General features: G+C 40.9%; 1 protein-coding gene across 1 annotated transcript; it reads right to left on the reverse strand.

Moving 5' to 3' along the window:
* Window positions 1–15,276: 15,276 nt before the first annotated feature.
* NEUROD1 (neuronal differentiation 1) lies at window positions 15,277–19,359 on the reverse strand. Its single transcript, XM_019752837.2, has 2 exons — window positions 19,202–19,359; window positions 15,277–17,648 (listed from the first exon to the last, which is right to left on the reverse strand). The coding sequence occupies exon 2, from the start codon at window positions 17,635–17,637 to the stop codon at window positions 16,570–16,572; it is 1,068 nt and encodes a 355-aa protein (XP_019608396.2). The 5' UTR covers window positions 17,638–17,648; window positions 19,202–19,359; the 3' UTR covers window positions 15,277–16,569.
* Window positions 19,360–22,255: the final 2,896 nt, after the last annotated feature.

Below are 22,255 nucleotides of genomic sequence, written 5' to 3' on the forward strand. Positions count from 1 at the left end.
AGGCGGGGCCGGCGGGACGTGGCCCAGCACCTTAGGCCGCCAGCCTCTCGTCTCTGCTACTCAAGACAAAAAGACCCCGGAAGCAAGGAGAGGAATAAATAGCTCCCTCCGCTCTAACTCTCTGGTTCAGTCGAATTTGCCGCAGTGCGTTACTCGCAGTTGAACAACCCAACACTTCTCAAACTTTGATTTGCATACTCACCCCCCTGGGTATCTTGTTAAAATGCAGAATTTTCTTGAATAAGCCCAAAATACTGTCCTTCTAAGAAGGTCTCAGGCGATGATGCCGCCGTTGGCCTGCGGAACACACTTTGAGTTGCAAGGGTATAAGCCCGTTTTCCCACTTCCTTTGCAATGGGCTCTCCTGAAGAGCAGAGGTGGTGCTTTATAACCACGTTTCCCTGCCCTCAGTAATTAGCTGATCTTTCTGCAGCTGGTGTGTAGGATGTGGGCGAGCTGACTTCCCAAAAGCCCTGAGAGAAAGTCAAAGGTAAGTGTCTGGTTTGCATCGACAAATTCTCACCAGACAAATTTAGTATTAAAGGAAGGTGCCTCCATGCCCCCAAGCTATCTCCTCTGTTGTTTTGTCTTTGCTGGATCTGGCACTCCCTGAAGAGAGACTATGAGCAGCAGGGCTTGTTCTCCCGACGGCTACTGCTGTTAAAGTAGTGGCACCCGGAAATGGAGAGAGCCCTGGGGGGTTCATCCTTCAGTTTCTCCTGATAGCTGAGATTCATGAAATTAGCTGATTTATTTTCTTTTTTCCTTCTTTCCTCTTTTTTGGTATCATGTGTACAAAGCAATGTAATAATTCAACATTTACACCCCTCACAAAGTGATAAGCCCCCCAATCTACTATCCCTCTGACATCATATATAGCTATTACCATGTCATTGACTATATTCCGAACGCTGTACTCCACATCTGGTCTCTCTCTCTCTCTCTCTCTCTCTCTCTCTCTCTATATATATATATATATGGTACCCAAAAAAGGTATACACATTTTAAAAAAGGAAAACCGTATTAAAATTGTAATACTCAATATATACTGATAACAAAAGAGGAATGCAAGTCATGTTTGACTTCTGCAATTACAAGAGGTGCATCAGCATCCAGACACTTCTGATTACGGCAAACTACTGCTTGACCAAAGGGTCCACTTGTATACATTTTTTGGCACCCCGTTATATATTTAATTATAGTTGACATTCAGTACTATTCAACTTCAGCTTCAGGTGTATAGCACAGTGGTCAGACATCAACACAGTCCATAAAATTAGCTGATTGTTAATTTGAAAAGCACAGAGAGTCTGGAGGCCAGTGGTCCTCAATCATGGCTGCACATTAGAGTTACCTGGGGAGATTTTTAAAATCCAGATGCCCAATCTGTCCTCAAGACAATTAAATTAGAATCTCTAGGGATGAAACCTAGACTTCAGGATTTTTAAAAGCTCCTGGAGTGATTCCAGTATTCAGCCAGGGCTGAGAAAAGCCGTGTAATAACAGGGAGCTGACAACTTGTTGTGGTCAAATAGGGAGAAAGTGTATTCTCAGGAAGAGGAACAGAGTGGGGGTATAAGGTCGGGATAAGTTACGAGTGATGGAGTTAAAGAGGAAATTAAATTAGTGGAATTCTGAATCTCGTTCCAGTGTGCTGATGCCTAACCAATAACATCAGATAGTCAGCCACTTCTCATTCTGTCTTCTTCCCTGGTCACTCAAAGTCAGACAGAAGAACTAGTGGTAGCAAGAGTGTCTCAAGATTCCCTGCTCAAACTTAGATTTCAAACAACCAGAGAGGGAGACGGTCAGCTAGCCAAGTCCCTTTCAGACATAAAACACCGGTGTGCCAGTTAAGCTGGGGCTCTTACTGTTTAATGTTCTGAAAACAAATACCCAAGCTCCCTGCCAAAGCGGGGAAGAGCCTCAGTTTGATCTTATTGCAGCGAGCTGTTTCTTGGAGCAGAAGTGCAGCTGCTGCTACACCCCACGCAGGCTTCAGGTGGCTGAGCTCATCAGTCATTCGTGGGGAAGGCTGGTGCCCTCTGCAGAATGAGTTGCAGCTCTGGAGTCAGCATCTTGTATTCACAGCTGTCAGGCAATCAACACAGTTAGGACTCACTGGCATTTTAAAAGTTCACTGAGAGCCCAGGTCAATAGACCAAGGCAGTGGCTTCTTCTTAGGACCTTGGCAAGGGGCAAGATGCCATTTTTGAAGCTTCAGTCCAGCAGCCAGACAGTCAAAAACATTGGCTTTCATTTCTTGAGAATGAAAGTGATGGGTGTGCCCATTCTTTTCCTTTGATAAGCTGTTTTCTTCTAGGGCCCTAAAGATTTCAGTGTTTGGGGGCTCTGTTCCCAGGACCTATCTACACAGGCATCAGTGCCATGGCTTTACGTACCAGCCAGGGCTCCTCAAATGATGCCTCCAGCCCCAGCCACTCCTCTGAACTTCAGACACCATGTCCAACTGCCTAACTGACATCTCAACTTGGCTGTCCAATAGCCATCAAAATGCAACATATCTAAAACCAACCTCATGATTTTCCATCTCAAACCTATTCCTCCCAGAATGTTCAAATCTCAGCAAACAGTGTGGTCAAAATCTTTGATATCATCCTGGTCTCCTCTCCTTGTCTCATACCTCGTGTCCAATCCACTGGCAAATCATGTCAACTCTATCTGCAAAATAGACTCCTTTCAGCCTGCTCTCATCTTGGTCTGCGCCCCTGCACCTCTCACCTGGTCAGTTTCTATCGCCTCCCAATCCATCTTTTTGCTTTCCCCTTCCCTTGCACTGCCTCCTTTAGCCCAGAGTCTATTTTCCACCTAGTAGTCACATTGTTCCTTTTAAAAGTAGCAGTATCATATCATTCCCTGCTTTCAACCTTCCTTTGACCTCCCGTCACTCTTGGAATAAAATCAAAATATTTAGCAAAGCTACAAAGCCCTATATACTCTGGCCCGTCGCTACCTTTCCAAGGTCCCTTTGGTTACTCAAACAAACCTTCTTACTAGTCCTCAAACACAGTGAGATTAGTCCCTTCTCACAGCATTTGCCTTGCTGTTCCCTCTGGCTGGAATGCTTTTCCAGTCAGCCAACCAGATGGCTTTCTCCTTCATTTCATTCACTTTTCAGATTAAAGGTCACCTCCTCTAAGAAGCCATTATTGAGAATCATCCATGATTTACCAGCCTGTAATCCTGTGTATTAGTTTCCTGTTGCTGCTGTAACCAAGTATGATAAACTCAGTGACTTAAAACAACACAAATGTATTATGTTACACTCCTAGAGGTCAGAAGCCTAAACTCAGTTTCTCTCTACTAAAGGGGTCAACAGGCCTGCATTCCATCTGGAGGCCCTAGGGGAGAATTCATTTCCTTGCATATTCCAGCTTCTAGCGGTTGCATGCATTTCTTGACTCAGAGCCCCTTCTTCCATCTTCAAAGCCAGCAGCATAGCATCTTCTCTCTATGCTTCCATTCTTACATTTTCTGTCTCTGAAAGTCTTTTCTCCTTCTTATAAGGGCCCTATGATTACATTGGGCCTGCCTGGATAATCCTTAACTACATTGCAAACTCCCTTTTGCTATGGAAGGTAACATATTCTCAGGTTCTGGGGGTTAGGACAGAGACATCTTCAGGCCACCATTGATCGCTCCATGATACCCTGCTTTATTTTTCTTTATATCCCTTATTATTACCTCTTATTATATATTTACTTATTTGTTTATTGTCTAGGTTCCCATTGAATGAGTTAAAGTATTTAGTAACAGTGTTGGAATATAAGACACACTCAATAAATGTTAAGTGTTATGATTGCTGTTGAAATAAAAGCTTCTTCGTGGCAGGGAATTTGTCTTGTTCTCCACTGAATCTCAGTATCTAGCATAGTACATAGTAAGTGCTCAAAAAATATCTGAAAGAATACATGTACTCCTTTACCGTTTTTCTGTAACAATGATGCTGGGCAGCTCAATAGTTGTGTGCCCACTAGCTCCCGAGGATCAGTTGTCCCATAAGTGATTCACATATATAACACACTAATGCATAAAAATTACACTCCGAACATTTCAGAAAGCTTCCTGAACATTGCTTTCCCTGCTTTGACTGAAGCTTGAGTATTTGTTTTCAGATCATCAAATGACACCTGTCGTTGCTTCACAGTTACGGAGTTGCTTTCTACTTGGAAGGCATATGGCTAGGTCTAGAAACACACTCTCCATCACTGTTTTTTTCAGAAATCTACCCTTGAGCAGAAGACCTTGAAAAACTCTCTGCTATTTTTACCATTGTTTTCAGGAGAACATTAAGTATCTGGGCAAGCCCCGGGGATGTGGGTCTGATGGTACAGCCTCCTGAATTTGAGGCCACCTGCTTAGTATCACAGATGGAGGCTGGTGAAATCACAACCAACAGATACATTTGGACCTACTGCCTCAAGGGCAGGGGACAAGGAAGTCTAATGCCTGAGCTTTGGCCAGTGGATAATCCTATGTCACTTCCTTTGATCTCCCAAAGTCTCTGCTGACTTTAACATTAGGAGTTTTTATAATGACACATGATTGAGTACCTATATTATCAAGTTATGATCAACGTAGCTCTTGTTCAAACTCCAGGTTACTTTACAGATTATTTTTATTAAGGACTGCTCTATAGAGTAGGATAAAACCCAAATTCCTACCATAACCTAGTGGATCTCATGTGATCCGACTCCTGCCACCTGCTCAAACCCCATCTCCCATCATTTTTCTTCCATTCTTACTATACTTATGTCCAACCACATTAGCCTTCTTTTCATTCCTCAAATAAACCATGTTCTTTTGTCGTTCAGGGCCTCTGCTGTTGCTGTCTCTCCTGCCTGGGACAATTTTCACCGTGGTATGGCTTTGCAGGGTGCCTAGATCAACTTCGTGTCACTTTCCCAGAGTTCTTTCCTGGTCAATCAAAAGTTGACCTCTACTCAATGTTATTTTCTTCATTATACTTCCCATTATCTAAAAGTCTGTAGTTGATTTATTTGTTTGTCTATTTCTTGTCTGTCTCCCTTCTCCTATCAGATGGGTACCACGACAAAGGTAGTGACTTAGTCTGCTTGTTTATGAATCTATCTGTTGTGCCTAAAACAGTGCTTTTAGAAAAATAGATGCTCAAGAAATTTGTTTCTTGAATGCATGAATTAACCATTTTTAATTGAGTTTCTGTATTAATTTCTGATATTACTCAACATATATCTCATGGGTGGGAAAAAAAGAAAAATTCATGGCATTTGATGTCTTCATGTCAGCATATATTTTAGATGAAGTGAGCTTTGTTTGCATCCATCTCTCAGTCATTTCTGATGCTAAATGGGCCCATTGTCAGTGTATCAAAAAGACTGCTTCCCTCTCATGCTGAGTGGAGATTTTGTCAGAATGTTCCTGCTACTCTGGCTCCTGTTGCCAAAAGGTAGAGAGTTATAAGTCCCTACAAGAATTATGGAGAAAATAGAAAAAAATTCTAAAACCCACTAAATCAGAATATCACATTTTCCTCATGAGCCAGTTTTTCACACCCAGATTTACGCTCTGTTTAAAACTCTAGAAACTCTGTGTTCTAGGACACACCTCACCCGACTATGTGAGGATGATGACCACATGACCTCTAGCTCCTCAATAAACCATAACAATAAATAACACAGGAAAGAAGAATAGGCCCTTTGTCTCTTTCCCTTAAGTTTTAAAGCCCCTTTTAAGGTAGGTAGTGATATTTGTAAACATGGAGCAAACCACTTAAAATGTACTTCACCAAATAGAGAGCTGGAAACTCTCATAGTACCTGCTAGCAATGCTATAGTATAAAATCTTAAATTAGGTGTACACTGATACACAAAGAGACAATTTAAATCAGAAATATACCCTCAGAAATATATTCCTAAAATTATTTTTTTCTAGATCTTCTACCCTCTACTCTGCCGGACACTTTCCTCCATCAAACATACCCACATCTTTCTCAATTTCATTTTCACTATATTCAGGGTTTTCTCTATCTTAATGTATAAAAATGACTAAGCAACAACAAAATCACAGTCTCCCTTGTGTGAATCAGGCAATTCTTGTGTGGCAGAAAACCTAACTGAAACTAAGCACAAGAATAGTAAAACCCAATTGAAGAGGTACGGATAGCTTCTAGAGAAAATTGACGCAGTGGCTCAAATAATATGATACAAGAACCAGTTCCTCTTCCTTTCACCCTGCCCTCTACAATGAGAGCATCATCCTCAGCTCCATGTGTGTCCCTTTATCCCGCTCTACCTCTCTTCCAAGTAACCAAAATGGCTGCCACAACCCAGACCTCTATCTCACAGACAACATTTGTTAGAAAAGGAGTACATGTTTCTTATTGATATTTCCCACATAAGCAAGGGGAGTTTCCCATTTCCAGAAATCACAGGAAACTTTCTTGCATATCACTTCATCTCAATGAATTAATACCTTTTATCAATCAGCACAGGCAGTTATGATGTGTTTTTTTTTTCATCTCAATGGCTTAGAACAATAAACGTTTATTTTTTTATTTCTTACTCTTGTTCACATGAGTAAGTGTGGGCAGGAAAGTAAAAAGAGAGCAAGCATAAGAAACAAAAGTACCAACTGTCTAAAAACAAAAAAGAAAAGGATAGGGGGTGGCCGGATGGCTCAGTTGGTTAAAGCACAAGCTCTGAACAACACAGTTGCCGGTTCGATTCCCACATGGGTCAGTGAGCTGTGCCTTCCACAACTAGACTGAAGACAACAAGCTGCCAGTGAGCTTCCAGAGGGGCAGCGAAATGGCTCAGTTGGTTAGAACGTGAGTTCTCAACAAGGTTGCCGGTTCAATTCCCTCATGGGATGGTAGGCTGCACCCCCTGCAACTAAAGATTGAAAATGTCAACTGGACTTGGAGCTGAGCTGTGCCCTCCACAACTAGATTGAGGGACAATGACTTGAAGCTGATGGGCCCTGGAGAAACACACTGTTCCCCAATAAAAAATTAAAATAATAATTTTCTTTTTAAAGAAGAGGATTAAAAACAAGATAGTGCCCAGATCTATATAAAACTTCTGATTTATTGAATACCTTCACTAACTGGTATTTTGAGTAATAAAAAAAAGTCAAGTAATCAGATGTACAGCCCTGTGTAACTAAGGTTGGATTCTTAGCCCCTGAGTTTTAAGCTCACAGAGGAAAGTACCAACTCGAGGCCCTATATAACCTGAAATAAATACAGCTTTTAAAATTCATGGCACCTAAATTCATTTGGACCACAATCATTTTTTAAAAATGCGATTTTACACATTATAAAATTATATGTTAAATTAGTGTTTAGGAAACCAAGTAAAAACTTGTTTTTTCAGAGGTCTATTTATTAGTATATATGCTGCCTCACAAATAGAATAAATATGGCATTTTTTACATGAAAAATAAATAATAGTTTATATATTATGTGCTTTATAAATTCTAGGATAAGGTTTTTAAACAAAAATCACCCTTAGTTTATTGAGTGGACCCATTCACATGTCACTAACTCTAGATGTCAGTTTAAGTTAATTTACATAAATAAAAAGCAATGAAACTTTTAAATAATTCAGATGATTATTAAATAGCTATTATTTGTAAGCTTGTTCAAATACCAAACTTGGTACTAACTAAAATATGCTGGTATTTATATATTATGTCACTGAAAGTGCATGGTAATATTCTCATAAAAATTTAAATGAACTCTGCTATATTTACGTATATTAACATATGAATTAATTATAGACTTTGGCATACGTATTAGTGCCTTAGGACTGCCATCCCAAAATAACCACTAACTGGGTGGCTTAAAATAACAAATGCATTTTCAGAGTCCTGGAGACCAGAAGTCCAAAATCAAATTTTCTGTAGAATTAGTTCCTTCCTGGGGATTCAGGGAAAATCTGTTCCATGGTTGTTGTTTTTCTAGCTTCTGGTGGTTGCTAGCAATTTGTGCAGTCTCTTGGCATATAGACATGTCACTCCAATCTCTGTCTACATCTTCATTCTTCTTGTGTGCTGTGTGTCTGTGTGTATGTCTTATCCTCTCCTTATAAGAACATCAGTCTTATTCTCATAAGGACTTCTTTAAGCCAGTATTTCCTCATCTCAAATTACATCTTATATCTGACCTGGCAAAGGAAATAGACATACAAGCCCAGGAAGTGCAGAGAGTACCAAACAGGATGAACTCAAAGAAGCTCACACCAACACACATCACAATTAAAATGCCAAAGGTTAAAGACAAAGAGAGAATTTTAAAAGCAGCGAGAGAAAAACAGTTAGCTACCCAGAAGGGAGCTCCCATAAGATTGTCTGTCAGTTGATTTCTCAACAGAAACTTTGCAGGCCAGAAGGGATTGGCACAAAATATTCAAAGTGATGAAAAGTAAGGACCTAAAACCAAGATTACTCTACCCAGCAAAGCTATCATTTACAATCCAAGGACAGATAAAGCACTTCTCAGACAGGAAGAAGCTAAAGGAGTTCATCACCACCAAACAGGTATTAAAAGAAATGTTAAAGAAACTTCTTTAAGAAGAAGAAAAAAAAATAAGATAAAAAGCATGAATAATAAAATGGCAGTAAGTACATGTCTATCAATAATTACTTTAAATATAAATGGATTAAATGCTCCAATCAAAAGACAGGGTGGCTGAATGGATAAGAAAACAAGACCCTTACATATGCTGCCTACAAGAGATTCATTTCAGATCAAAAGACATGCACAGACTGAAAGTAAAGGGATGGAAAAAGTTCGTGAAAATGGAAAAAAAAAAGGAAGGAAGGAAGGAAGGAAGGAAGGAAGGAAGGAAGGAAGGAAGGAAGGAAGGAAGGAAGGAAGCTGGGGCAACAATGCTTATAGCAGACAAAATAGGCTTTAAAACAAAGGCTGTAACAGAAGACAAAGAAGGATCTAGTAATTCCACTTATAGGTATTCATTCGAAGAAACCCAAAACACTATTTTGAAGGGCCATGTGCATCTACATGTTCATTGCAGCATTATTTACAATAGCCAAAATATGGAGGCAGCCTTGGTGTCTATCGATGGATGAATGGATAAAGAAGGGGTGGTACATATACACAATGAAACATTACTCAGCCATAAAAAAGAATGAAATCTTGCCATCTGCAACAACGTGGATGGACCTAGAGGGTATTATGCTGAGTGGAGTAAATGAAAGAGAAGAAGACAAATGTCATATGATTTCACTTACATGAGGAATCTAAAGATCAAGATAAATGAACAAACAAACAACCTGATAGATACAGAGAACATTTTGAGGGTTGCCAGCTGGGGGAATGAATGAGGGGAATGGATGAAAAAAGGGAAAGAATTAAGGAGTACAAATTGGTAGTTACAAAATAGTCACGAGGATGTGAAACATAGGATAAAGAATTTAGTCAATAATATTGTATTATAACTATGTATGGTATCAGATGGGTACTAGATTTATTGGGGTAATCACCTAATAAATTATATAAATGTCTAATGACTATTTTGTACACCAGAAACTAATATAATATTGTATGTCAACTACAATTGAAAAATTGTTTAAATAATTTTAAAAAAGAAATATTTTAATAAATATCCCTAGATTCTTGTTATAATTTATATGCATTTGTTACTATTGTTTATTTAATGATTGGCTGGAATAAAGACTATTTAATTGTCAGTTAACAATGATAAGCAAGTCTCCTTTTTAGAATAATGCATTATCTTCTCTACTCTTGGATGTGAACATTACTTGGTCATGTACTTGCAACCTGCCACAGATTATAAATTTATAATTCCCTGCTACGAATAGACAAGCACTACAGTTGCTGGTGACACCAGTGGTAAGGAATTAACAAATCTCTTAAGCACTGTAATACACCTTCATTGACGTCACTGAAAGTGGGGATGATCTCCTAAGTGACATCATTGAGAAAGAACACTAAAGAAATATTACTAATGTGCTAAGTTTATACAGTGAGCATTTTAAAATAAAAATTATAGATTAGGTAAATCAGCATTTATCTCAACCAATAGCATAGTACTAGATAGATAGATAGATAGATAGATAGATAGATAGATAGATAGATAGATGATAGATAGATAGATAGATAGATAGATAGATAGATAGATAGATAGATATAGATATTTGCTACTATTTGTTATTAGGTATATATATATGACTATCATGAAGAACTGGTTATTCTTCAGTTTTCAGTGATTTTATACTAAATCATCTTCCAAGAATACTTACTGATTCTTCTATGTTCTGTTTCCTAAACAGCTCTGATAATAATTCTAAATGTACTTCTAAAGTGAATAACTGGTGGTACTAAAAATACTATTTCTATGTTCTTCCTTAATAGTGTTGTATTAGCACAATTATAGATCACATTCCCCATAAACATACCACATTTTTAGTCTAATTGATACTTTGGAGGAAAATGGTTTTAACTAAGTAGTGTGACTATCAAGCACTCTCTTTCACATTGTGGATTTCTATTTCTGTGTTGTCATCTGCCTATAGTAGCCTGTTTTTGCTTTTAACGTGTTGAATGCTACCCAAATTCTCTAACTCACTGCTGGAATACATAGTTCTTGTGGGTTAGATTCTGATTTGTTGTAATCTAATCTTTTCAATGATGATAAGGAAGTTTGGGGCCATTTTACATAACACTAACAATAGAACAAGAACAGTTGCCAGAAGAATGATGAACAGAAAGGAAAAAGTAACGTGTATTTAAGTTTTTAATGAATGTGAAAAATGGCAGGGTCTGGAAAGAGCCAATAATATTTTATTTCTTCTTTGGCTCCAATTGCAAATCATATTTAACCACTCGATATCAATAAAAAGAAAAGATGACTGATAACTTATGATTCCTAATCCTCCAAAGGAGTGGGGGGAGGGGAGTTGATGCCATATTGTGCCATGGGAATCTACTTTCAATTCTTCTCTTTTTATACATTAATGATTGTAACTTTCACTGGGCTGAGAATCATTTGTGGCCCCTTCTTTCGCAACTGACTTGATTTATAGCATAGTAATTAAGGCAAAGGTTTTGGCATCAATTAGGGGGGTTTGACTCCCCTAGAATGTTAATATTTATTGAGCATCTCCTAAGTCTTCTAAGCACCAGAGAAACAACAACAAACAAAAGAGACAAGATTTCTGTTCTTGTGAAATCCTCATTATGCTGGGGAGATAGATAACTTACAAATAAATTAAACAAATAACTAAGCAAGATAACGTCAAATAGATAAATGCTCTGAAAAGGGGAGGAGCGATCGAATAATGAAATTTATGGGGTTGAAGGTGGTTGCTGCTTTAGATAGGGATTAGGGAAAGCTTCTTTGAGGAAGTGGCATTTGAACTAAACCTGAATAAAGAAAGGAAACCAGTAAGGCAAGTATCTAGGTATCCCCGTTTCCTGCAGTTTCTGCATCTGTAAAAGAGAGCACAGGGCTCTTTGATGATGAAATGTGTGAATGAATGGAAAGCACGTAGTACTGACATAGTAAGCATGTGAAGCCATCTTTCTGGCTGGCTGTCCTAAGACATCAAAACCTAAAGTAGGGTTAGATGTTAATCTTGTCAACAGCAAAGTAAGTTACTACATTCCCTGCCATGAACATATATATTTGAGATTAAATTTATTCTCTAATTTCTAGATGTCATATAACAATCAGATCCATCCTTTTGGAGTGCTCCATACCTAATGATCTGTAGAGATGGTTATTGTCACTATCCATCTACCTCTGAATTAGCTGAGCAAATAGCATGATAATGTTTAGATGGCCCAATCCACATTTAATATATCTGAAGATTTAGTTCAGTATTAACATAACACTCTGCATTTTAAGATATTTTAAAAGTAGCAATTTAAACAGAAGTCCCCAGAGGCTGTGGCCTTGTCTTATCAATGCCACTAGTTAGGTTACACAGCTAATTCCTTTAGAGCCATTGAACCAAGTGTTAGTGTGTGCGAAGAGTCCATGAGTCAATTGCCAGCACAGAATTCTTTCTGACATAGGAAGGCAGATGATCTCAACTTTTCAGTGCATACAGTGCAAATTTCTAGTTGAATGGTTCTTGACAATAGTGTCCTCTGAAACATAATGCCTGGCCAGGAGCCAGTGATTATGCCACCATACAAATCACTGTGCATCTGACGCCAGAACGCCTCTGTGCGACGGTAACAAGACTTCTCAGTCTTGGTGTTCCACAAGATGTTGCATTGGCTCTTTTATTCTTTATCAGACCCTGGAATTAAAGATCTTATGTAGGTCATTTTCAGGAAATAAGTGATGATGGAGGGAAAGGAAAAGAAAAGATTTTAGTGTAGTTTAAGAAATAGCTTTGCTAGTTTAGAATTCCCATTAGGACAAAATCAGCCTATGTTTTGGAACCTAGTTTTATTAATTGCTTAATAGATATTTTCACTTTAAATCTCTTGTTTAATTATAGAACTAAAATAGCTTGATTCAGACTCTTAGCTAATGATCCATATATCATTTTAGTAATCACTAGCTTGTTTCAGAAATGCATTTATTTTGTAAGAATTATAGAATTTCAAATGTGAAAACATGGGGAGCTTTTTTAATTAATAAATTAGGACACAAATTTGTTTCAAATGTTATTTTAGTGTAACATATTATAAACTTAAAATTAGGAGAACATTCTCAACATCTCACAATCCTCCATTTTAATTTGCCTTTAATTGTCTTTCTTAAGATTAAAAGCAAATACTGTACAAATGCAATTAGTGATGTAAATGAAATCTAAGTTATGCAGTGTTCTATTCGAAACGAATTATGCACTAGTTAAAATAATTAGCCAAATTTCATCTCTAACTTTGAAACTGTCTGCTGATTTTAAATTCCAGCTTTTTCTGGAAATAAATCTTCAGAGCATTTTCACATTAAATGAGTAGATCTAAGGTATTATTTGATAGAAATAGTAATTGTTCAAGATGAAAGAACACACAGAATTCTAAATACCACTCATAACAAGCAATAGGAAAACAACATTAAAAGAAATATTTTTTCCAAATGAAGCTAACATTGCCAGTGTTTCTTCTTTTGGGTTGCTTTCCACTTTTAGTAAAACATTTTATTTTCTTATTAGCTAGATATAGGTATTAGCCTATTATAAAAATTGCAAGTGTCTCTTTTAAATATGGCTAACAATTCCAAAAGAAAAGAAAAAGATAATTGAAAAGGTTTCTTGTGGTTTGAAAAATGCCTTCCAAATATTCATTAAACATTTAAGTGAGTAAATTTGTAGAATATGTTTCTGACATTGGCACTGGTTCTGTGGTATTTCTCTGATCAGATGGAAGAGCTGTACGTTATGCAGAGTGCATTCAGTTCATTCATGCATAAACAATATCATTTTCATAAATTAAAACCTCCCCTGCAGAAGGAACATCTGTGCCTGCCTTTGAATAAAAGATGGTGGCATGTGAGTTACTACTTGACTGACTGAAAGAATCCTTATGATTTAGAATGAAGTTATACAGGGAAAATGGGAATAAAAACAAAACAAAACAAAACAAAAAAGCCCTAACTTGCAGTCTTCACTTCTACCTTACAAAAAAATCCACATTATAGATTTCTCTGCTTGCTGTTTGAAGAGCTGGATTATTTTAATTCTCAAAAATGTCATTCTCTTATTATTACTTCTGTTCACTATGGCAACAGTTTTTAGTTCGCGTGAAGATGTCTAATTACAGGTGAAATTGAGCTGCTGAATAGATCACATCAGACCTGAATGTCCACTTCATGGTCTCCTGGGCTGGGAGGATGGCAGTGTTCAGATATTATATCAGTATTATGCCTCTTAAAGCAAGAACAGCAAGAGCAGTCTTGGGTATCGGAAGCAACAGCTTGATTCCAAAACAACAACTCTGATTCACTTGAAATGAGATTATTACATTTTGGATAAAGTTGGGAGTCACATAAAGTGTTTCTGTCGTGAGGAAGGCTGATGGAAAACATGCTAAAATAATATATTTTAAATTGCACGCCAACATTTTCTTAATGTTGAAATATTCCTTACTGCTACTGTCACAGCTTGACATAGCCCCACTGGCAATGTTATTAGTATGGCTAATTGTTCCTGTCCATTAGATTACTCACATTTTTCTGGAGCAGCTTGCTAAATGAGGTCAGCTTTCTGGAACCTCTAAATCACCAATGAGAAGGAGATTAAAGGAACAAGCTTGGGAAGGGAGGTAGTCGTCGAATGTGGCATCCGAATCAGAGAAGGAACAATGGAGTTACTAATGACAGTAATCAGAGAACCACAGTACAGCCAGAACACAAGTGCCAAAACGTTATTCCCTAGAAATCATTACTGTCAGTCAATACATCCAGAGGACGAGAAATGCCAAACTTTTTTTTAGTAGACTTCACAATGGACAGAATCATCTGTAAATTTTTCCAATGAGTTTTGTTTATGAAATAGCACAATAGTGCTCCAAAGTGGGTGGGGACACAATTACAACCTCCAATAATGTATTATAGTACAAATAGTATATTCTTGAGTACAAATAATTCACTACCTTCTTTTTCTTGGAAAAATGATTGAAGACATCACAAGATGTTTATAGAATTATAAAATGCCATTTCTTGGATTCTTTAAATTAATTAAATCATTTTCCCATGGCATTTTCTAAAGGTATATAACTTTGTTTTGGGGATAGTGCTGGTTTGCAATAGACAACACATCAGCTCCGGAAAATGTACAGATAAACAAGCACCAAGAAAAGGTTAAAGTTTTTAAAATATATATTTAAATATGTAGGCAAACTAAGCTAGGGGACTTACTTGTTTATAATTAAGTTAACCACCCTTTTTTAAAAAACGAGAAGAAAGCAACACAATAATTTAAAAGAATGGAAATGCAAAGCTAATGGTGAAGACACTGAAATCAAAGAAGAACAAAAACACAACTGTTTGTCTCTCCACAACCCTCTCCCCCAACCCCCAACCCCACACAGCTTCATTCATATTTCAAGTAATGAAATATCAGTTAGGTTCATTCATTATCTGCAAAGAGCTGATGACTTCCTAATCAAGATAAACAAACTAGAGAGTATACTACAGTAAACTTTTCTCTTTTATTTTATTCTACACATAATGTTTAGTTTTTTGTTTTGTTTTTAACCTTAGCAAATAAAGCAACTATTTTACTTAGGAATTATTTACACTAAAAAAAAGTACTAAAAGAATAAAAGCAACATTTGCTCAGATTTTTAATACTATTTTATTGCAACTGAATTAGTGTTTTCTAAATTGTGCATTACACCATCATATACAGGATTACAAACAAGATTACAGTACAGATCGATTCCAGTGGTACCAGTATCACATCTCAAACAGCACTTATTCTGGACTGCATTTTACATGCAATAGCTATTGTTCTAATTATGAATTAAATGGTTTGAATTTATTTAAGCTACTGTACTAATTGACTACAATAGGTATAAATCCCAACATTAACAACCTGATTAGATTTAGGCTCAGATTCATTACATGAATATATGACAAACCACCATTTGTGTGACTATGTATAAAATCATGCATTTATATTTTCTGGAAACATTAATTTTCTGTAAAATCATGGAATGCAAAGGAGTAAAAGACTAAAAAGAAACAGTGCAAATTGTATGTGATAGTCAAGCAGCTTTTGATTTAAACAAGGGTATGTTGGCATTTGTTTATAATATGTATATACAAGCTTGTGCAAGTAATGGATTGATATGTTTTGTTAGGGAATACATCTCTTTTTTTCACCCCCTTGAGAGTTATGGATCTGGTTTTTTATTTTAAGGAATGGGAAAGACTTTAAAGTGAAATGAATTGCTCAAATTGTGCAAGTTTTATTAACAATTAGAGAGGAAAGAAGTGCTAAGGCAACACAATAACTTTCTAAGCACTTTCTGCTGGTTTAAATTAGTTAAATTATTTTGTATAAATTAGATATAATTCTACTTTTCTGATATGTATAAAAATTGATGAAGCTGCATGGTTTTAAAATAGGAAATCCACATTATAAAAAGTCATTAAAAATTCTGTACAAAATCACAACAAAATAATTCAGCATGGGAAAGGTAACAAGTAGTAAAATGCTGGTTGAAAAATATATATTTATATATATTTTAATTGGCCCATTACTAGTTTAAAAATTGCATAGATCCTAATTATTGCTTGTGATTTTGTTATCCGATCAGATAATTAATATGATCTGAATACAGCTACACCAAATTTGTGGTGCTTTTTTTTTTTAACGTTACTGTATGTAGTACTTTTTTTTAAAATAGAAGAGCTATAGAAAATAATACATAAGGTGAACAGGAACTTTGATCCCCTGTTTCTTCCAAAGGCAGTAGCGACAATAAATACATATATCACTTGAAGCTTGGAGTATTTGCACTTTGCAGCAGTAGTACCCAAAGGGCTGCCTTTTGTAAACAGGACAGTCACTGTAAGCACAGTGGGTTCGTTTCCCGGAGATGATGAAACTGACATGCCTCTAATCGTGAAAGATGGCATTGAGTTGGGCACTCATGACTCGCTCATGGTGTGAATGGCTATCGAAGGACATAATATTGTCTATGGGGATGTCGCAGCGAGGGGCAGCGGCGCCCGAGAAGACTGATCCGTGGCTTTGGGCCCCTGCCAGGGTCGCTCCAGGATAGTGCATGGTAAAGGCATAATTTTTCTCAAACTCGGCGGATGGTTCGTGTTTGAAAGAGAAGTTGCCATTGATGCTGAGCGGCGGGCTGAGGGGTCCGTCAAAGGAAGGGCTGGTGCAATCAGTCAGGGGGCTTTCAAAGAACGGCTCGAGCGCGGCGCTGTAGGCGTGCGGCGGCGGCTTGACGTGGAAGACGTGGGAGCTGTCCATGGTACCGTATGGAGGGCTGGGCAACCCCGGTGACTGGTAGGAGTAGGGGTGAACAGGGAAGGAAGCGCTGGCTGTCGGCAGGTGCGGGGGCATGTCCTGATTCTGCTCAGGGAGAAAAGTCCGAGGATTGAGCTGCAGGCAGCCCGCAACCAGGTTGGTGGTGGGCTGGGATAAGCCCTTGCAGAGCGTCTGTACGAAGGAAACCAGATCAGGGCTTTTGCCAGAACGCAGGATCTCCGACAGAGCCCAGATGTAGTTCTTGGCCAAGCGCAGCGTCTCGATTTTGGACAGCTTCTGCGTCTTGGAGTAGCAGGGCACCACCTTGCGCAGGTTGTCCAGAGCCGCGTTCAGCCCGTGCATGCGGTTCCGCTCCCGGGCGTTGGCCTTCATGCGCCTCAATTTAAAACGCTCCAGGCGCGCCTTGGTCATCTTCTTCTTTTTGGGGCCACGTCTCTTGGGCTTTTGATCGTCGTCCTCCTCGTCCTCTTCCTCCTCTTCCAAGTCCTCGTCTTCCTCCTCCTCCTCTCCCCCGTTCCTCAGTGAGTCCTCCTCCGCGTTCATAGTTTCGAGGTCGTCCTCCTTCTTGTCTGCCTCGTGCTCCTCCTCCTGAGAACTGAGACACTCGTCTGTCCAGCTTGGAGGGCCCTGGAGCTGAGACTCGCTCATCAGCCCGCCCTCGCTGTATGATTTTGTCATGTTTCAGTGTCCTACATTCAACAGGGGAGAGAGGAAAACAGAAAGAAAAGGAGAAAAACACTGCGTTCAAAAACTACACGTGCCTTCAGCTCCCACTTTCTAACCCTGTAGAAGTGCATGTGGAAAGAAGTACCATCTCATTACAAAATGGATGCCCCTAAGGAAAAGTTAAATGCGTGTGGGCCCGGCTGGTACGTAGGAGACAGAACAGCGCTGGGGATGCTGGAGAGAGTGACTATGTGTATATGTACACTCATGTGTATGTTTCCTAGTGACTAGCTTAAGTGTGTTTACGGTGGTTACCCGGCAGGATAATATGTGTGAAAATGAGTGTACATTTCAGTGACTTCGTGCTTATCCGCATGAGTTCAAAATTACAACTTCATAAAAATAATGAATTTGAAAAATGCGATTCTGTTCCCAGTTCTGTTCTGGCTTCTCAATGCTTAGCGATTAAAGTTGAAGAGCCATTACGTAATTTACCAACGCTGGCAGTGATTTTTAAGAAGATTATACTAAACTGAGATTGAAGAGCAAATGCATGGTGGAGGAAAAGTACTTTCCACCAAATTATTTCACCATCAACAAAACATTTGGCAACAAAAGTTGGCAGAGCTCTTCCATCCCACCCTTGCCTTTCTTTTCTCGCCTCTCACCCCTGGCCCTTTGCTGAATTTCTACCTTCTGTAAAAGTGCTTGCTAGTTGGACAGGGCTGGAGGCGCCGCGCAGAGCGCTCTTCCACGCGCCGGGGATCAGGTGCGGACGGCTCCTCTCTAATAAACAGCCCATTGAAAAGGCCACCCGCTCTTTATTGGGGCTTTTCAAAGTTCCCTTCAAACCTCCCTTTAAAAGATTGAGTAATTATAATGGTCAGCGATTGGCAATGGCGAAGTTGACGCTTCTAATAAGGGAGATAAAAAGCCTTTAGTGAGACAACTGATTTCTGGCTCGTGCAGTGGCTGCTGGGGACTTGGCCGCCTCTGGAGCAGTAACAGGTAGCAGAAGTGGGTACCTCGCCCTTTCTTCCCTTTCTCCACATCCTTCCCTCCACCCCATCAACTAAACTCTCTCTCAACCCGATTTATTTTGCAGGGTGTGTGTATACTCAAGGTATCACTGTCCCTTCCATTTACTGAAAAAATAATTTGGTACTTCCAATGTGCATAAAATACATGCACACAAAATAAATCTGGGTAACAAGAGCTTTTCCCCTTACTGGGGTGGGGGGAGTGAAATAGTTGCTTGCTTTCAGCACTTTGAAATCCCCACTAGCCAATAATCACAGAGTTATTGTGCATTATTTAAGAACCCAAAGATGCCCCTATACTCGTTCCTCCCACCGCCTAAAACCCCCAGAAAATTAAAACAATGTTTTTAAAAATTAGAAAGCCTGCAGTAGGTATTTGAGTGATGAGAGTCAAAATGTGTGCATACTTGTCTGCAATTATGGGGAAGAATGCCTGTCTCGACACACATATACATGCTCACAAATGCACACATACAGAATATGGGTCTTCAATGACTGCTTTTATGCACGAGCAAAAATGAAAGGATTGTAATTACCTGTAACTGTTAGTAGGTCCTGAGCAGTGATGGTCTCATAACCCTGGGGCCTCCGGATGCCGTGCTTTCTGCGTGGGACGAATTCCTCGTGTCCCCGCGGCGGGCGCTCAGGTTATATAGCCGAGTTGGTGATGCTGAGAGCGGGCGGGGCGAGAGCGGAGGGGCGAGCAGGTCCCTGCGCCCCGCGCCTGCGCACGCGTCCAGGCAGGGCGCTCCCTTCCACCTCCCTCCTCTCCCACCCCCTCCTACTCCGGCTCCCTTCTCCCCCACCCTACACCCGCCCCTTCTCCATCCTCCCCGGCATGCGCCATATGGTCCTCCGAGTCCGGCCAAGAGCCGGGAACCACGTGACCTGCCCATTTGTATGCCGCGGAGCGCTCCATTCCGGCCCCTTTGTGGCCAGAAGAAAGTGGCCCATCTGTCGCCAGTTAGAGACTCCGTGGACCTGTTTTTACCCGCAGGAGAGATTAACCCTTTCAGGAGGCAGAATGGAGAGGGAGCCCCGGGGATGGAGGGAAGGGGGAAGGGATTTGAGGGAAGGAAGCGGGAAAACTAACATTGACTGGATTTAGATCAGAGCAAGAAGCCAGCGTCGGGGCGGGAAATAGGGCAGAGGTGAAAGGCAGAAACGCGGAGACTGGAGCGCACAGTGAAACGTCCTGACTCCTTTCGATTTCTCGCTCGCCCAGGCACTGCCCTCCTGGGCGCCAAGACTCCCTGCCCTTTCTGAGGTGCCCATCTCTTGGATTCTCCCCGTTGGCAGATGCTTTGCTTATTGACGCCAAAGGGTGGCTTCTCCTAATCTCCATAAACCCCGTAAGCAAACATACGCGACATATAAAACGGCTTCATCTGTAAATGCAGCTTTGAGACTAGTCCTTTAGCCCCCTTAACTGGATCGCCCACTCCCAGCCCCTTCAGTATAGAAAATGTGCACGTCACTCTACCCGACTGGGCCTGCCCTGACCCTCAGCTACCTCTGGAGACTTCTCACTACATCGGGTCACCCTTCCCCCACAGGCCCTTGTCCTCAGAGTAAGCTAGTCCATTCTCTCAGACCTTGGTTCCGTTGGCCTTGTAGCTTTGGAGGATTTCTCTGACGCTTGGATTCTGCCTTTAACCAAGACCATCGAAATGTTGCGAAGGGTGCCCTCACCTAGACATCCCTGGTTGCCTGCCACAGGCTGCCTTACCGCCTTAGTCGCCACTTTTGGGCCTGTAATTCCGTGCTTGGTTCAGACAAGACTTCTCAAAGGGAGTATATGCACAGGACCTGTGCTAAAAGGGTCAGTTTCGCCCCTCTCTAAAGAAAAACAATTTGCCCTCTGGGTAGGGCTGATGGCCACCACTCTTCCAGACCTCAAAGACCCATTTGACGCGACCTCCACCTTATGGTCATGCAAAGACCACAGAGCTTCCCGACTAATTCTGAAGGAGCCATATTTGTGTTTAAATGGCGATTCTTTATTCAGTCATTCCCATCAAGGCGTGTTACAGAATGATACATTTAAAAAAAAAAAAAGTTGGCCTGACCCCTTTCCGGTCCATTCTTTCTCCATCAGCCTCTATTCCTCCATTAACTAACCCCATCTCCCCACTCCCACCTCCCCAGGTAGCACCTTACAACGAACGCTTCGAACTTGAATGCTTATTTGAAGGCAATTGCTCTAAAAGCCCCTTGAGTTTGCAAACAGTGTCAAGTTTGAGCGGCTGGAGCTGGGTGCACCTGGGAACGCGGGGTGGGGGGGAGTGATGCGTTGGGGAGGGGAAGAGGTTCCTAATAAGATCGCTGGTGTCTGGAAGGTGGTGAATGCAGCCTGCCCTGTCCAGCGCAAATCTGAAAGAGGACTAAAGGGATGTGAGGCTCGACCCGTTACCCAAAGCGTGACCTGAGTCGTGCTGAGTTTCCAGGGCAAACTGTATGGGTTTTTGCTTTTCTGTGTTCGCTCTTTGGTGTGCAAGAGGCACAAAGGAGAATAAAAGAATTCACCCAAGAGCCTAGTCTCAGTATTTATCTCTGTACCGTCCGTATCTTCAGTGATGGTTTAAAACTGGAGGGGCATCGAGGTAACAGCCTGAAGAGGTCGGTCCACAACTCGGATATCCGAGGACACTTGCGGTAGGGTCGGACCCAGTTCTGCCACTCTTCCAGCAGCAGCCCCGATGGGCTAACCCTCTGCGCAAAGGGGATGTGGAACTCTTGCCCTGTCTCTCATTTTTCAGACTTACGGGAAGGGAACTTCAGAGGGGGATGTTGGGAGGCAGGGTGGAAGATGGCTTTATCTGCCTCGGAGGCCAGAAGGTGGCCTAGGGAATTCTGACACCACCACCCTGGCACCCAAGAAGAAACTTCGCCAGTTTGCGTCATTCTGTGGAGTCAGATGTTCCCGGGCTGGGAAGGAAACCCTGGTGTTTCACCAGCTGAGACTCTAATGTGGAAAGTGCGGGAATTATTACACCCGTTTCCTCCCTCTCCTCCTGATAAATTCACCCGTAATCCCACTTCCCGTCGTTCTCCCAGGCCTGGGGATTTGTACAGAGAAAAGGCCACTCTCGGATATTCCAGAGACCTGGCGAGGTTCGGTCTCCCAACTCGCGGCGCTCAGGTGCCCAACCGCCTTCACGCGGGACAAGTCTACACCCAGCGTCGCGCATCGCCGCGCACAGTGCACGCGGCACCCCTGGGAAGCTGCAGCCAGGTAGTCGGACCCGGAAGGGAGGAGTACAGATTAGGTTTAAATTGAGGTGCTTTTTGTTGGGAGGGGAGGGGTGAAAAAGTGGGACCAAGAAGGGGGCTACAGACTGCAGCGGCTTGAATGCAGAGAGAGGACAGCTCACGCTCTGCGGGGCTCTTACAGAGGGGTCCCCGCCACTGCCCCGCCCCACCTCCTTATTTTCTTCTCCCTTTTTGAACTTTGTTTCGACGGTTGCACACTCTTCCCGCCTCCCGATTTCCTAAATTCTCTCCCTCTCTCCCTGTTCCCGCTGCCCGTTAGCGGTCCCCGTTCTCCAGCTCCAGTCACCACTGTGCGCAGCAGGCTGCTGAGCGGCACG

Source organism: Rhinolophus sinicus, linkage group LG01 (genome assembly GCF_036562045.2).
Source record: "Rhinolophus sinicus isolate RSC01 linkage group LG01, ASM3656204v1, whole genome shotgun sequence".
Classification (NCBI taxonomy): domain Eukaryota; kingdom Metazoa; phylum Chordata; class Mammalia; order Chiroptera; family Rhinolophidae; genus Rhinolophus; species Rhinolophus sinicus.

What these genes read in the sequence shown, in the direction of transcription:
- NEUROD1 (XM_019752837.2), bottom strand. Translation starts at nt 17,637, where the DNA reads ATGACAAAATCATACAGCGAGGGCGGGCTGATGAGCGAGTCTCAGCTC.